The sequence below is a fragment of the Nipponia nippon genome, unplaced genomic scaffold (genome assembly GCF_047370975.1).
Source record: "Nipponia nippon isolate SJK-2023a ecotype South Korea unplaced genomic scaffold, ASM4737097v1 scaffold_2, whole genome shotgun sequence".
NCBI classification, from domain to species: Eukaryota; Metazoa; Chordata; class Aves; order Pelecaniformes; family Threskiornithidae; genus Nipponia; species Nipponia nippon.
In genome coordinates, this window is record NW_028262336.1 from 114,220,264 (window position 1) to 114,233,562 (window position 13,299).

The 13,299-nt window shown below is 46.3% G+C and overlaps 1 protein-coding gene across 1 annotated transcript in view; it reads left to right on the forward strand.

The window, feature by feature from the left end:
* The first annotated feature begins 597 nt into the window (after positions 1-597).
* The window catches only part of GUCY1A2 (guanylate cyclase 1 soluble subunit alpha 2), a 178,782-nt gene continuing 166,080 nt past the window's right edge, over positions 598-13,299 (forward strand). Inside the window, exon 1 of the mRNA XM_087756955.1 lies at positions 598-867. Within this exon, the coding sequence (XP_087613081.1) occupies positions 598-867 (270 nt within the window). The remainder of the gene's footprint in view (positions 868-13,299) is intronic.

The following is a 13,299-nucleotide window of genomic DNA, read 5'->3' on the forward strand; positions in this document are numbered from 1 at the left end:
AGCGCCCCGCCCGCCCCCCAGCAGCCGGCAGCGGCGGGAGCACGGGCTGCGCGCCGGCTCCCGGGCGCGTCCCGCTCCGCCGGTGCTGCGGGGCGGGGGCAGCGTCCCCCGGCGCGGCGGAGCGGGGCCGGGCGGCTGCTGCGGGCCGCGGCGTGCGGGGCCGAGCGCGGCGGGCGGCGAGCGGGGCGGGGGCAGGCGGCGGGGGGAGGAGGAGGAGGAGGAGGGGGCAAGGGCTCCGAGCGACACGTGATTCCCGCGGAGCGGCGAGGGAGCCGGGGGAGGGGAGAGCGAGGGCGGGCGGCCGAGGCGGAGGAGGGCAGCCGCCGCCGCCGCCGCCGCTTTAAAGCCTCCCGGCGCGGCGCCGCGCAGCACCCGCTCTCCCCCGGCCGGGCGCGGCGGAGCGCGGAGCCGGGCAGCGGCGCCGAGGGGCGCGGACAGCGCCGGCCCCGGCGCGGCGCCTCCGCCGCCGCCTCCCGCCCAGGGGCACCCGCGGCCATGCGAGGCGGCCGCCCCCGCGGCCCCGCCGTTCGGCGCTGCCCGCCGCGGCTGCCCGCCGCCCCGCGCTGAGGCGAGCCGCCGCCGCCGCCCCGCGGCACCATGTCCCGGCGCAAGATCTCCTCGGAGTCCTTCAGCTCGCTGGGCTCGGACTGCCCGGAGACCAGCCCCGAGGAAGAGGGCGAGTGTCCCCTGTCCCGCCTCTGCTGGAACGGCAGCCGCAGCCCCCCCGGCTCCGCCGACACCCCCTTCGCCGCCGCCGCCGCCGCCGCCGCCGCCGCGGCCAGCGCCGGGGCGCGCCGAGCCCCGCGCCGCCGGCGGGTCAACCTGGACTCGCTGGGCGAGAGCATCCGCCGCCTGACGGCCCCCGCGGTGAGTGCTCCGCGCCCGGCCCCGGTCCCGGCCGCGGCCCCGGCCCCTCCGCGCCGCGCAGAGCCCCCGCGGCTCCCGGCGGCTGCTCCGCGGGGTCGGGTCCGTGTCGGGAAGGCGGCGGCGCTGCCCCGCGCCCTCCGGCCGGCCGCCCCCGCCGGAGCCCCCTGCCCCGCCGCGCCCGCCCCGGCTGCGGTTGCCAGCCCCGCAAACCTGCGGGAGGCAGGATCTCGGCAGCCCGGTGCTGGAAACCGGGCCGGGAGGCAGGAGTACGCGCAGCTGCCGGTTCCGCTGGGTTTATCGTTTCCGCCGAGCCCCTTTCTGACTTAAAAGAAAATCGTAAAATCATAACGTGCTTATCACTATCTGGTACTAGCAACATTTCTTTTATAAAAAGTTACATTTATACGGTGCATGGCATGCACATTCTTCCTCCAGCACAGAGGAGATGTGAACTTCCTACATTTGTAGGGCTTTTCCGTACTGATCAGGGTAAAAAAAAAGTTTCGACTTTGTGTTCAGAAATATTTCAGCAACAGATTTCCCTGTGCCTGCCAGATGTGCTGACATTCCCGAGAGATCAGTTTCTTTAAAGTGTACTTTGAAATCCGTGACTTATGATTACCTGGATAGCTACACCTGCAGCTGAGAATCAGTGAGGCATTGTGTATGCTACAATAAGGAGTGAGTTTGGGTAGAACCCGTAACGTGTGCTGCTATCGCTTGGTAAGGCTGAAATCAATGGCTCAGGAGTTCTGGTAGGTTCATGTAAAATAGAAGTCTCTTCTCCAGCCTTTCTGTTGCGATTGTGCTGTGCGCCTGTGAATACCTCTGTGACCATCACTAAATTTTCCTCATAAAGTTTCAGCTGCCACTGAATGCTTGTTTGGTCTCTGGGATATTTTAACATCTTAAGGTATAAAACATTAATTGCAACAAGTAGTCTTAATCTATAAGACAACTATATATGCTGTTGTGGCATTGGATCGTCTTTCTGCATATTGTTATCCAGCTTTGGAAATTCCTTACGAGTCTCATCACCACCAGCTATCAGTTTGCTTTGCTTTTAATATACCCTTTTCTGTTCGATGTTTCTTGGACTGGCTAGCTAGGAGTAGACAAGCCGTTTAATGGGAGAAGTTAGCAGTGCCTTATATAGCTAATAGTCGTCCAGTTTCAGTTAAGACTTTTCTTTCCCATTGATTTTTTCCCTCTCCACTGGGAACCTGATCTTATAATGCTGATATTAATAGGTGATATCTCAGGTGACCTGTCTTGTTTTAGTACAAAAAAAAGAAGCTATTTAATTTGATAATAATACAACGGTATAATTAGAGCATGTGTTACCCAAAATATTTGAAGCATTCTGAAGTAGCTCAGTGCAGTATTTTTAGATAACCTTAGTATTTGTATTTTCCCAGCTTTGACTCTTACCTCCTGTATTGACTTGCTGTAAAAGACAATTACAGTTTTACAGCTTTGATGAATTGCTGAATTTTTATTTTAAAAATGAGCACATTCTTTGAATTAAGAGACGAGGGAAACTTTGATAGATCTTACAGTCCTCTTTCCTTCTTGCTCTCAGAGAAATTTCATTTAAGAATGCAAAAATACCATCCAACCTGGTTTTGATGTCCCAAATGACAGCTTCCATGGCTTCCATAGGAGATAATTATAGCAACTCTTATTGCTGAAAAGCTGTGGTTTTAAAAGATTTTAATATGTGATACATATTGCTTAAAATTTCCCTTTTTATCTTGGCATCATAACTAGTGCTTCATTCCCATCTTACACATTTTGGCATAAATTAATGCAATTAAGTCTAAAAAAATCATGTCACAATTGTGGTATAAGAAAAGAATCAGGTCGCCTGTCTTTTCATTTTTCACTCCGAGAAATCACTCTTCAGGTGCATTGTTATTTTGGTGCATTCTTTTCTCATTGAGGATCTGTTCTGAGATATTGAATAGATGCCTTCTTGCAACAAGTCAAGTTACCATATGTCTAACTCTTTGAATCTGATTATTTTCACACATCTGCTAATGTAAATCAGGAATAACTTTAATTAGATGGAAAAAAAAATACCTTGCCTATAAAATGAGTGTCAAATGAGACTCATTTCCATTATTTGTAAAATTAAAAGGCAAGTCTGAAGGGTGCATTGACATGTGTCCTTTCTGAAGAAAAAGCTTTAATGCTTTTACTGTAGATGTAGATATATTTTCATTCCATGATATTATAGATATGGGTGACTGTTAAATATATATAGGTATAGATATGGGTGTCTGTTAAGTATATATATGTCTCTGTTAAGTATGTAAAGATATATTTATGTACATACAAGTGTGTGTGAATGTATATGCTATATATATTGCCTGCAATGGCTTAATGTTTTCCTTTCCAAAATGAATGCAGCAGCAATTTGTCCCCATCCCAGTGCTGAACACTTTCAAAGTTGAAGGATGCTACAGGTTCCTCATGTTTATACTTAGCCTTAATTTTGTGCTTTCCTTTGGCAGTGGCTAGGACTGAAATACCGAGTAAAATATTTTTTTGTGTTTTGACTGAGGAAAAATTCTGTTTGTGTGTTTAATACTACTGTGGCATGCAGAGAGATCTCTGGGGTGATGTTGTGTCGATGTGGCAGTAGCAGGGGCTACCAAGCGCTGCTCCGGGGATGTGGAGAGCCTTGAGCTGAGCAGGAGGGAGCATCCAAGGGGCGAAGGAGCTGAGCAGGAGCTCTGTCCGTGGGGCAGAGTGGCAAGAAGGCTGTGCAAGCAGGCTAGATCTTACAAGTGGCAGCGCAAAAATGTGTGTGAAAATATCAGTATCTCCTGTGCAATGTATTCATAAGTTGGTACAACTGTACTAACTGTCAACGGAAAGAGATTCTGTAGAGTAAAATGCAGTAATGAAGTATTTGAGATATTTTATACTAAAATATAGTGAAAAGAAGTTACTGCATTTTGTATTACTTGTAATCTTGTTCTCAAGTTTAGCTGAGTGTGACTTTGCACAAATATTACTTTTTGTGGAACTGTGGGAAAAAATTAAAAAGTGAACCTCCCTGTGTGGCAGTGTTTAATCCAACCCATTCTGCTTGCTCCTGGAGAACAGCTTCTAGCACTTTCCAGCACACATGATTTTCCAACTTTTCTCTTAAGTACATTTTTAGAGATTTTCCTGCAACGGTTGTAGCAGAAGATGTAGGGTCTGATCCTCAATCAGCACAGGGTCATTTTACGTTCCTGTGGGTTTCTAAACGTTTGCTGACATGCCTAGATGGCTGAAGGATGGACGCTGTTCATCTGGAACTTGCTTTTCCCAAACCCTCTATTTTTTAACAGCCAGAAATAGGAGGATGATAGGGCTCACCTCCCACCAAAACAGCTGCATATTTTGGAGAAAAGTATGTGGTGATGAGGAAGATGAGCCCACCTCCATAGGTACCCTCCTGTCAGCATTCGTGAGCAGGATGTGCTGGGGAAGGTCGGGGAAGCAGGGTGTGCCACGGAGGCAGAGCAGCGGCGATGCAAGAACAGAGGCAGCTTTTTGTCACAGCTGCACTCAAGAAACTGTGCGTACACTAAACACCACTTTGAGTTGCTGCCCTGTTGCCACCCAAAGTACCATTTTGCTGAGTAAGCAGGAGCACTGACTGCAGAAGGGCTGAGGCTCTCCCAGCAGCTGAGCACAGCCGGGCGCCACAGCCCAAAGGGTTGGGGGAACCGTGCCCAGCCAGAGCTGTGTCCAGTGCCTGAGTGTGAAGATGATGTTTTGTGGGACCAAACATAGCTGCCCAGTGCAATAAAGCCTGAACATTGCACACACTCAACTCTTGTGACTCCTTTACCTCACGAGGTCATGGCCAACAGTGTCTGGCTCTGCCCTCTCACAGCCTTCATCCCTGTGATGTCCTCACAAAGCTGAGCCCCTAATTGTGTAGGCAGCTCCTATCCACTCTAACATGTTCCTAAATCATGCTCCTGACTGAGCAAAGATGTCCCTTTTGTCCTCCTTCATCTGAACCACCATCAAAGGATCTTTGGTTACCTACTCTATCAGAGAAATTTGGAGCTAGATCCAGCTGCTGTCAAAACTAATAGGTGCCCTTCTCACCGGGCTGGGTTCGGGTGTTTGGAGATAAATAATAAAATGGTGGGAACCTAGTAGGGACATTGGTTTATGACCTTGTTTTTAAGAAATCAACTGAAATAATTGTATGTACATCACAAGCAAATTTAACGGTATCTTTTTCCTGTGATTCCAGGTTTGTTGTTGTGTTCCATTTTAAAGGATGAATTTTACACCCACAATGACATAAATTTTGATTAATTATAACTAGAGATGATGATACTATATGCTATTCATTATCAACATAAATTTTTCTGCCTTTAAGAACTCTGCTATGTGGGAATTATATCCTGGCACCAGTGGGCACAGTTTTATTCTTTAGAAATGCCATTTAGTATCTTACTGAATTCCAGTTCCTTGCAGGAATTTTCACATTTGCTCCAGTTCTATCTTGACTTGTGTCCAATACCAGGCTGAAAATAGAATCAAAATCAGAAAAAAATAATTTGTCACTGATTTGGAAAGCCAAATACTCTGCTCCTATCTAAGGGGCATGGACTACCGTAAAGGAGCTGAGAGTGACTGGGCATGCATTCAGAGGAGACTGTGTACCCCGAAGCACTGTACTGATCTTTCTGGAAAGAGAATTACAGCATGACACAGCATTAAACTGACTTACATTTCCGTTTGATTTTATTTTCTGAATGGCCTGTGTAACGCGTCTCTTGAACTATAAACATTGTTAAGTGAAAATCACTTCTGATATACTTTTCTGTTCATTTGGAATTATTCCTGCTATTCTTTAAAGGCCCAGTTGAAGACACATTGAAGTAAGAACTTTTTTTTCCTATTTAAGGTAGGAAGCTGCTACTGGCTGCTGCCAAATAGTTTGAATTTAAGAACTGTCGTTTTGAATACAGCCTTTTTCCTGATAGTGGGAGAAAAGCGAACCTAAAGGCAGTTGTTTAGGTTAGTGTGTAGGTTATTACTTATGTCACAGAACTGCTGTAACTTCAAATTGCTTAATTGCAAGTGAATCCTCCAGTGAGCGGAGGCGGGGCTTTGGTGGAGAAGTTGCAATATAGCAGCTCAAATCGAATCTGGCTCCATCATAAACCTCTACCACTTACTCTCAACGAATAACTACTCTTTTTAGTAGCAATAACAAGTTGTTGCCACTAGCAGAAGAGGTAACAAATGGATTTTTACATGAGATTTTGAAAAAATTTTGCGCAAGTATTCTGAGCTCCTTATGACTCACATTAACCCATCAGGTATATCTAAGCTCTACTGTTGTAGGAATAACTTCTGCCTATCTTTCTGAATAAAGTAAGGTAATGTCAAATGATAACCATATCAGCAGTCTGACGAGCTTATTCACGTAATAGCCCAGGCTGGATGAGCTTTACGTGAGTAACATCCTTCTCAAGAATGAGGGTGTGAAGGAAAAAAGGCATGAAAATGGTTAAGAAAGGCATATCCCATGAGAAGCTCCTAACTTCTAATAGCAACAGGCAAACAGGATTAATTTTTTTAAAGTATGATAAAATCAGACTTTTGCCCAGTATCTTTCAACTTAACAGAGAGAAATGCCATTTATAGACAAGGTCACACGAGCAGTCTGTAGCCAGTCAATCTGCTATTTTGTAGTGTGGAACAGAGCTGTGGTGTCTTAAACGGGAACATTCTGGAAAACATTATCAATATGAGCATCACAGTGGGTTTTATTTGTTTGTCTTATTCAGTAGTTTAACATCTCATGCAAGGGAACTTCAGCCTCAGCAAATACAATATTAAAAAAATCAGTTTAGCTGCACTGGAGGGCCTGCAGCATTGTATTGACCTTGATGAGATTTTATTTAGGATGAGTTTGAATATTTGACATCTAGTGCTTAGACCGATCATAGTAATAGTTGCTCTCTTAATGTTTGTATAGTTCTAGGCTGAAATCTTGTCTTCCTTACAGTGCTTAGAAAAAAATGTGTCTCGGAAACATTCATACCTTGCAGGTGTCTTTGCTGCCTGGAAGCAGAGAGCGTATCCCCACTGGGGATGAGGCCTGCCTGCCCACAGGCAGATCTCAACCACTGGCCGACAAACCAGAGTGTGGCAGCACCAGTGTTAATCCCAGAAAACTGATCTCAGTTGTTTTGTACTTCTCTGCCTCTCCCCTGGCTGAAGTGTCCAGGTGCAAATAGAGAAAGACATTGTAAAGTAGAAGGGAATGTTATGATCATCAATATATGCCCCCAAGTAGCAGTGTGCAGTCATGGCTACATCAAAATGAGGGTGAACGTCCTTCATTTGCAACTGCTTGAGCAGAGGCAGTTACAACTTCATGGTCGTCCAGTGTACTCCTGGTGAAACTTATAATGTTAACACAGAGAAAAGCCCTCTCCTTCCTTCCACCACTTGTGTTAATGTTAAAGGCTGTTACAAAATGCTTTAGGTAAAATCAATTATTCCATCTCATATCCAAATTCTTTCCAGATATGTCTGCTTGCTAACTCTCAAACTAGGTTTCAAAATGAAGACAAAAAAAATCTGTGGTTTGTCTATAGGTCTCAAAGGGATAAGCATCTTTGCAGCTCTGCATATTAAATTAGGTCCAGTTATACTGAGGAAATTGTGTTTGCTCTATCCCAGCAGAAGAAATTCCTTGAGAAGGACTGACATGTAAAGCCTTTTATTTCCTGTCTGTCTGCTCGAGTAGCACCGGTGGTTTTATGTAGTAGATGTGAGTTGCATTAAAAGATGAACAGGTAGCATTAGCAGTAGATCATCTATTATATTCTCACCTACTGAATACATTCTTTCTGCAGCACTGCGGAAGAACAGATCTTCTATCCATTCCAGACATGGCTGAAATTCAAAGATGAACAAAGTGATCCCAGACGGTATTATAATGGATAGCACCCTGAGATATTTATCCTTCACTGTCAAGGAGTTAGACTAGATGATCTAATAGGCAATTTCCATCTGTAATGTCTGTGATTCTTCTAGTTGAAAGGCAGCTGGGGATGCAGGAATTATAATTTCTAGTTATTATTTAGTTCTGTTTTATTTCTTCAGAGTGTTTGCATTGTTATTGCCATGAAATTGTATGGGGTAAAATTCTTAGTCTCAATGTTATTTATTAAATTAAGGCATTTTCTCTGATGTGCACAAGTATTTCTCTGTGAAGAGTACCCCAGTTTGCATGAACTGAGGAGCAGAATGGTCTCAGGTTTAGGTGCTGGGTGGTACCGAACTCTGGTCCCATCCAGATCATCGCGGGCTGTTGTAGGGCAGCTGATTTCGCCTCCCGCTGTCAGTCACCCCACTCTGGATCCCCAAACAGTCCCCTCCTGGGGATTCTGCATTGTATAGATGTGGTGCTTAGGGACATGGTTTCGTGGTGGACTTGGCAGTGCTAGGTTAATGGTTGGACTTGATGATCTTAAAGGTCTTTTCCAACCTAAGCGATTCTATGATTCCCCTCTTGATACCAAATCTGGTGCTAATCATGGAGGTCTGCAAACAGTTGGTGCTTTTATCTAAAACACAAACCTCTGGAATCAGGAAGCTGGTTTTCATGAAGAAAAAATACATTTTTAGCTTGTATAGTTACAGAGGAAAGAATGAGTGCACCCTAAAGGTTCAGAAGCTAGAGAGTAAAAATATATCTTTTCCCTGATTATGTTATCAAAAGCACTATTAAACCCCCAAAGATTATTATTTTTTTAAGTTTTCAAATGGTTGCTTATATTGGGGCTCTGCTTCTCCATTTCTGATTTCTGTCTGTACCCTTTCATTCCATTCTTCAGCTCTTGGGAAGGGGCCAGGGAGGAATCCTGGCTGTGCAGGACCCACAAGGACCTGCTAGGGAGCCTTCCTCCTTTCTGCATCATCAGAAAATTGTAGGATGCCAAAGGAGCCTTCCTTTTCTTTTTCAGTTCTGCTTTTCCCTAGTTGCAGCAATTTCATTGCTTATCTCCCCACTCCTGGCATTTGGGGATGTTGATAAATGTTTGTCTTCAGCTGGAGCCTTGATTCTTTGTTTACAGCCTCTTTAACATCAATATTTTGGTGACCAGAAGGACAGGGAAAGAACAGTTATCCACTGCTTTCATGATCATGGGATAAACATTAAAAAAAACCAGCCTGGATGTGAAAATTACTATTTTGCCATTTATTTCCTTCCTGATGGGCTAGGTACACACCTACTCATGTGTGCTTATAGATCTGTAATCCCCCATGCACATAGACTTGACTAAAATTCGTTCTGAAATACGAAAAAAGAAAGGTTTTTAATGAATGAACTATCACCAGCAGTGAAGTTGGCAATTAAAGTCTTACACATCTGCTGGGTTAGTGATTGCACACTACAGATTTGAAGCATGTAAAACTTCCAGCATCAGAGTGCTGATTTGGCTGAGGTGTGTGGTAGCTTGCCTGTCCCATATGCAGAAGTGTGGATTCCTCTAGGAAGGACTCTGCAGCTCCCCAGGGCACAAGAGTCTGGAGGAGCCCCCTGACCCGATGGACTTCCCTGAAGAAATTCCGATAGAAGCAAAGCAGTTTCTAGCTGAGCCTATTGTGCTCTTCAGTGCTTCAACTTTCATGTTTAAAATTTTGAGCACTCAAGTTTTTAAGAGCATGACTGCTGAAGCACTTCTGAGGCTCAGCTAGGAGCCACTTAGCTTTTACTAGGAAAAGTCTTTGAAGCCTTGTTAGGGTTAAGGAGAAACTGTCTGTGTATCTGGCTGCTCTCTTGGCTCGGACCTCCCTGTTCTATACAGTCCCTTTCTTCTCTAATTCTATCTGGTTATCTTAGGATGCAAAAGGAGTGGGATGGCGAATTTGAAACTGCATTTATGTAAATTTAGACTGCGTCATCTGGGATACTTTGTGCAGTTTTGTCACTTCAGGGTTGGGTTTGTCTGTCCTTACTTAAACATTTAAAAGATGTCTAAGTCTAAAGCAATCACTCAACATCTTTTCTAGACAAAAGAAAGAAATGGGCATTTCTAAAGACTGAGTCCTCAGGCATGTATTAGATGCCAACCATAAGATGAAACGAATCACTTTGGGTGCCTACAGCTGGGCAGATGAGCCCTACCATTTATTTCCGAAGCTATTGCAATCAAATGAAAGATGTTTCAGAGGCAACAGAAGATAGCTAGGGAATAGGCTAGAGTTTCTGTCCTCTGAGAAGAGATTGGAAAGCTTACATTTGATTGCCTTAGGAAAGACATTTATAACAAGGGATGCAATTAAAGTGGAAGTCCTCTCCCCTTTGTCTCCAAAACTGGAGGCAATGAAGTTAAAAGAAAGGAAAATTAAACTGAAAAAAGAAAAAAAAAATACAATGTCTTTTTCGAAGGATGTTGTCTGAGTTAAAAAAAAAAAAACCCTAAAAAATTTCAAGATCATTTAGACAAATACCTTCATAAATATTTTCTTCAATTAGTCTTAAAAGCACCTTTGAGGAGCTATTAATCCTCTAGCTTCAGGTCTTGAGCCAGTTTCGCACTACTGGAGAGCCAGGTGAGATCTAGCGAGAAGGGCAGATTTCTCTACGAGTGCATCCTGCAAACAGCGGCGGCTGGCGGAGTCACAGCAGCTGTCATGGCAGGGGTGCCGTGTTCGGGATCGCTGCTGGCTGCTGTGCAATGGCGGTGTGCTTTGATTGCAGCACTGAGTTGCCAGGTGGAAGAGCTGTAGGAGATAGTGAGCAGGCTGTACGCATCAGGGAGGACGGACAGGTCCTTCCAGAGGCCCTGCAGAGTCAAGAACCTGAGCCCCATGTTGCAAGGCAGGAGGGAAAAATAGAGATAACCCTTGAGGGTCAAGGGTGGAAACTCCTGAGATGGAGGAGGCTGGAGGTTTGTTACTTCTCACAAAACAACTAAGGCCCCTTTCCCACCTGTGGTTTAGCAGTTACAGAGCAGGTACAGTGCCCTGGGAAGAGGTGGGAGAGATGACCTCCCTTGCGATGAGGCCTCAGAGCCAGCTGAGCCTCAGCCCTTAGAGGCTTCAAGAAGAGGAGGCTGGTAGGTATCAGAAACTCTCTTCTGAGGAGACAGAGGCACTCTGCTGCCTCAGAAGGTTTGCTGCTTGCCAAGAGCTCGGACATAGTATCGCAAAGAGGCTGCCAAAGCTTGTATGTTTCTTGGACTATGACCCCTGCTGCTCATCCATGTGGGTGCCAATGATACAGCCAGGGGAGACCTTGAGTGTATCAGGAGTGACTGCATGGCTTTGAGTGCAAGGGCAAAGGGTGTGGGTGCCCAGATGGTGACTCCTTGATCCTGCTGGTGAGGGGAAAGGCTCTGGGTGGAGAGGACACATCTAGTAAGGCAGTCCCTGGCTGTGTGGCTGTTGTTGCTGGCAGGGCTTTGGTCTCCATGGGCACGGGGCGCTCTGAGGAGCAAGGACTGCTGAGCAAGAATGGGATTCACCTGACAGTGAGGTGAGGGTGTCTTTGCTAACAGGCTTCACAACCTTGTGAGGAGGCTTTTAAACTATCTTGTTGGGGAAGAGGTTTCATTCTCTGCAGAGAAGGGGGAGCAGTGAAGGAAGTATCGGGAACAACAGGATGGGAGAGGCTCTTACGCTCACCTCATGAAAGCAGCATGACTGGGAGCCCATCTCAAGTGCTGTGCCCAAATGCAGGCAGCATGGGGATCAAGGAGGTGGCATTAGACATTCCCGTGATACCACTGAGCTTGGACCTCATGTAGGATTGCACACATCTTTGTGTGGAATGGCTCTCAGGATGGGAGTGCTGCAGGAGAGGGACACAGGCTCTTCAGGAAGGACTGGCTGGGAAGGTGAGGAGCAGGAGCTGTGCTCTGTGCCAAGAGGTGGCAGCAGTGGGTGGGCAGTTCCCTTTGGACAGAGCAAGCTGGCCCAGAGCATGGGGGTCAGGAGCAGAGGACAGATGAGCAGGGGTGGTGTGGTGGTATGTCTGCTACACTCTGGCTGGTCAAGAAGTGAAAACAGAGGAAGCCTTTAGACAGCTGGAGGAAGCCTCAAAATGGCAGGCCCTGGTACTCATGGGGGGCTTCAGCCAACCCAAAACCCACTAGAAGGGCAATAGGTCTGAGCACAAACGATGCAGATTTTCGAAGTGTGCTGAAGACAATTCTTAATGCAGGGGCTCAGTGAACTGACAAGGGGGGATACTCTGCTGGAGCTATTGCTCACGAACAAGGAAGAACTGGTTGAAGGTATAAAGACTGAGGGCAGCCCTGGCTACAGTGATTACGAGATGCTGGAGTTCAAAACACTGAGAGAAGTGGGAAAGACAAGTAAGTGGAATCACAACCTCACACTTCAGGAGAGCAGATTTTGGCTTCTTTATAGATCTTCTTGGCAGGATCCAATGGGCAGCTAGCCTGTAGGGTAAAGGGGCACAAGAAGCTGGTTGATATTCATGGACTCTTTGACACCATCCTCAAAGCACAAGGACAGTTCATTATGATGTGCAGACAGTCCAGCAAGCATGGAAGAAGGATAGTATGGATGAACAGGGACCTCAGCACAGAGCTCAAATGCAAAAAATGATGTCCACGGAAGTTGGAAGCAGGGACGGGGTGCCCTGGAAGGATATTGAGGCATCACCTGAACATGCAGGGATGGAGATAGGAAAGCCTCCCAGTCATGGCAATCAGGGGACGTACCTGATGACTAGAAAAAGGCAAACATCACACCCAGCATCAAGAAGGACAAGGAGGATGCAGGGAACTACAGACCAATCAGCCTGACCTCAGTCCTTGAGAAAGTTATGGAGCAGATCCTTTTGGAAGCCTTTTTAGCACAAAAAAAGATAAGAAGATGGTGACTGGGAACAGCCAGGCCAAATTTTACCCCTATTATTCCCTTTAACACCCTTTACACACTTTTATGCCCTTTACCAAGGATGAATTGTGCCTGACCAACCTGATTGACTTCCGTAATGAGATGACTGGCTCAATGGATGAAGGGATGTTGTGTACCTTGACTTTAGGAAAGTCTTTGGCATGATCTCCCATAGTGTCATTAGAGCCAAATTGGTGAGATATGGACTGCTTAAGTCATGATAAGATGGGTGGAATATTTGCTGAACCTTAAGGCTCAAAAGGTGGCCATCAGAGTGACAAAGTCGAATTAGCAACCAGTTACCTCTGTATATCCCTCAGGGATTGATACTGGGGCCATCAGAGGACTACCAGGATGGTCAAGGTATGGAGCACGTGACATCTGAGGAGGGGCTGGGGGAGCTGCATCTGCTCAGCTTTAAAGAAGAGACAGCTTTGGGGGTATCTTGTTGCAGTCTGCAGCTACCTGAGCAGGGTGTGTAGAGAAGATGGAATCAGATTCTTCACAGGGGTGCAC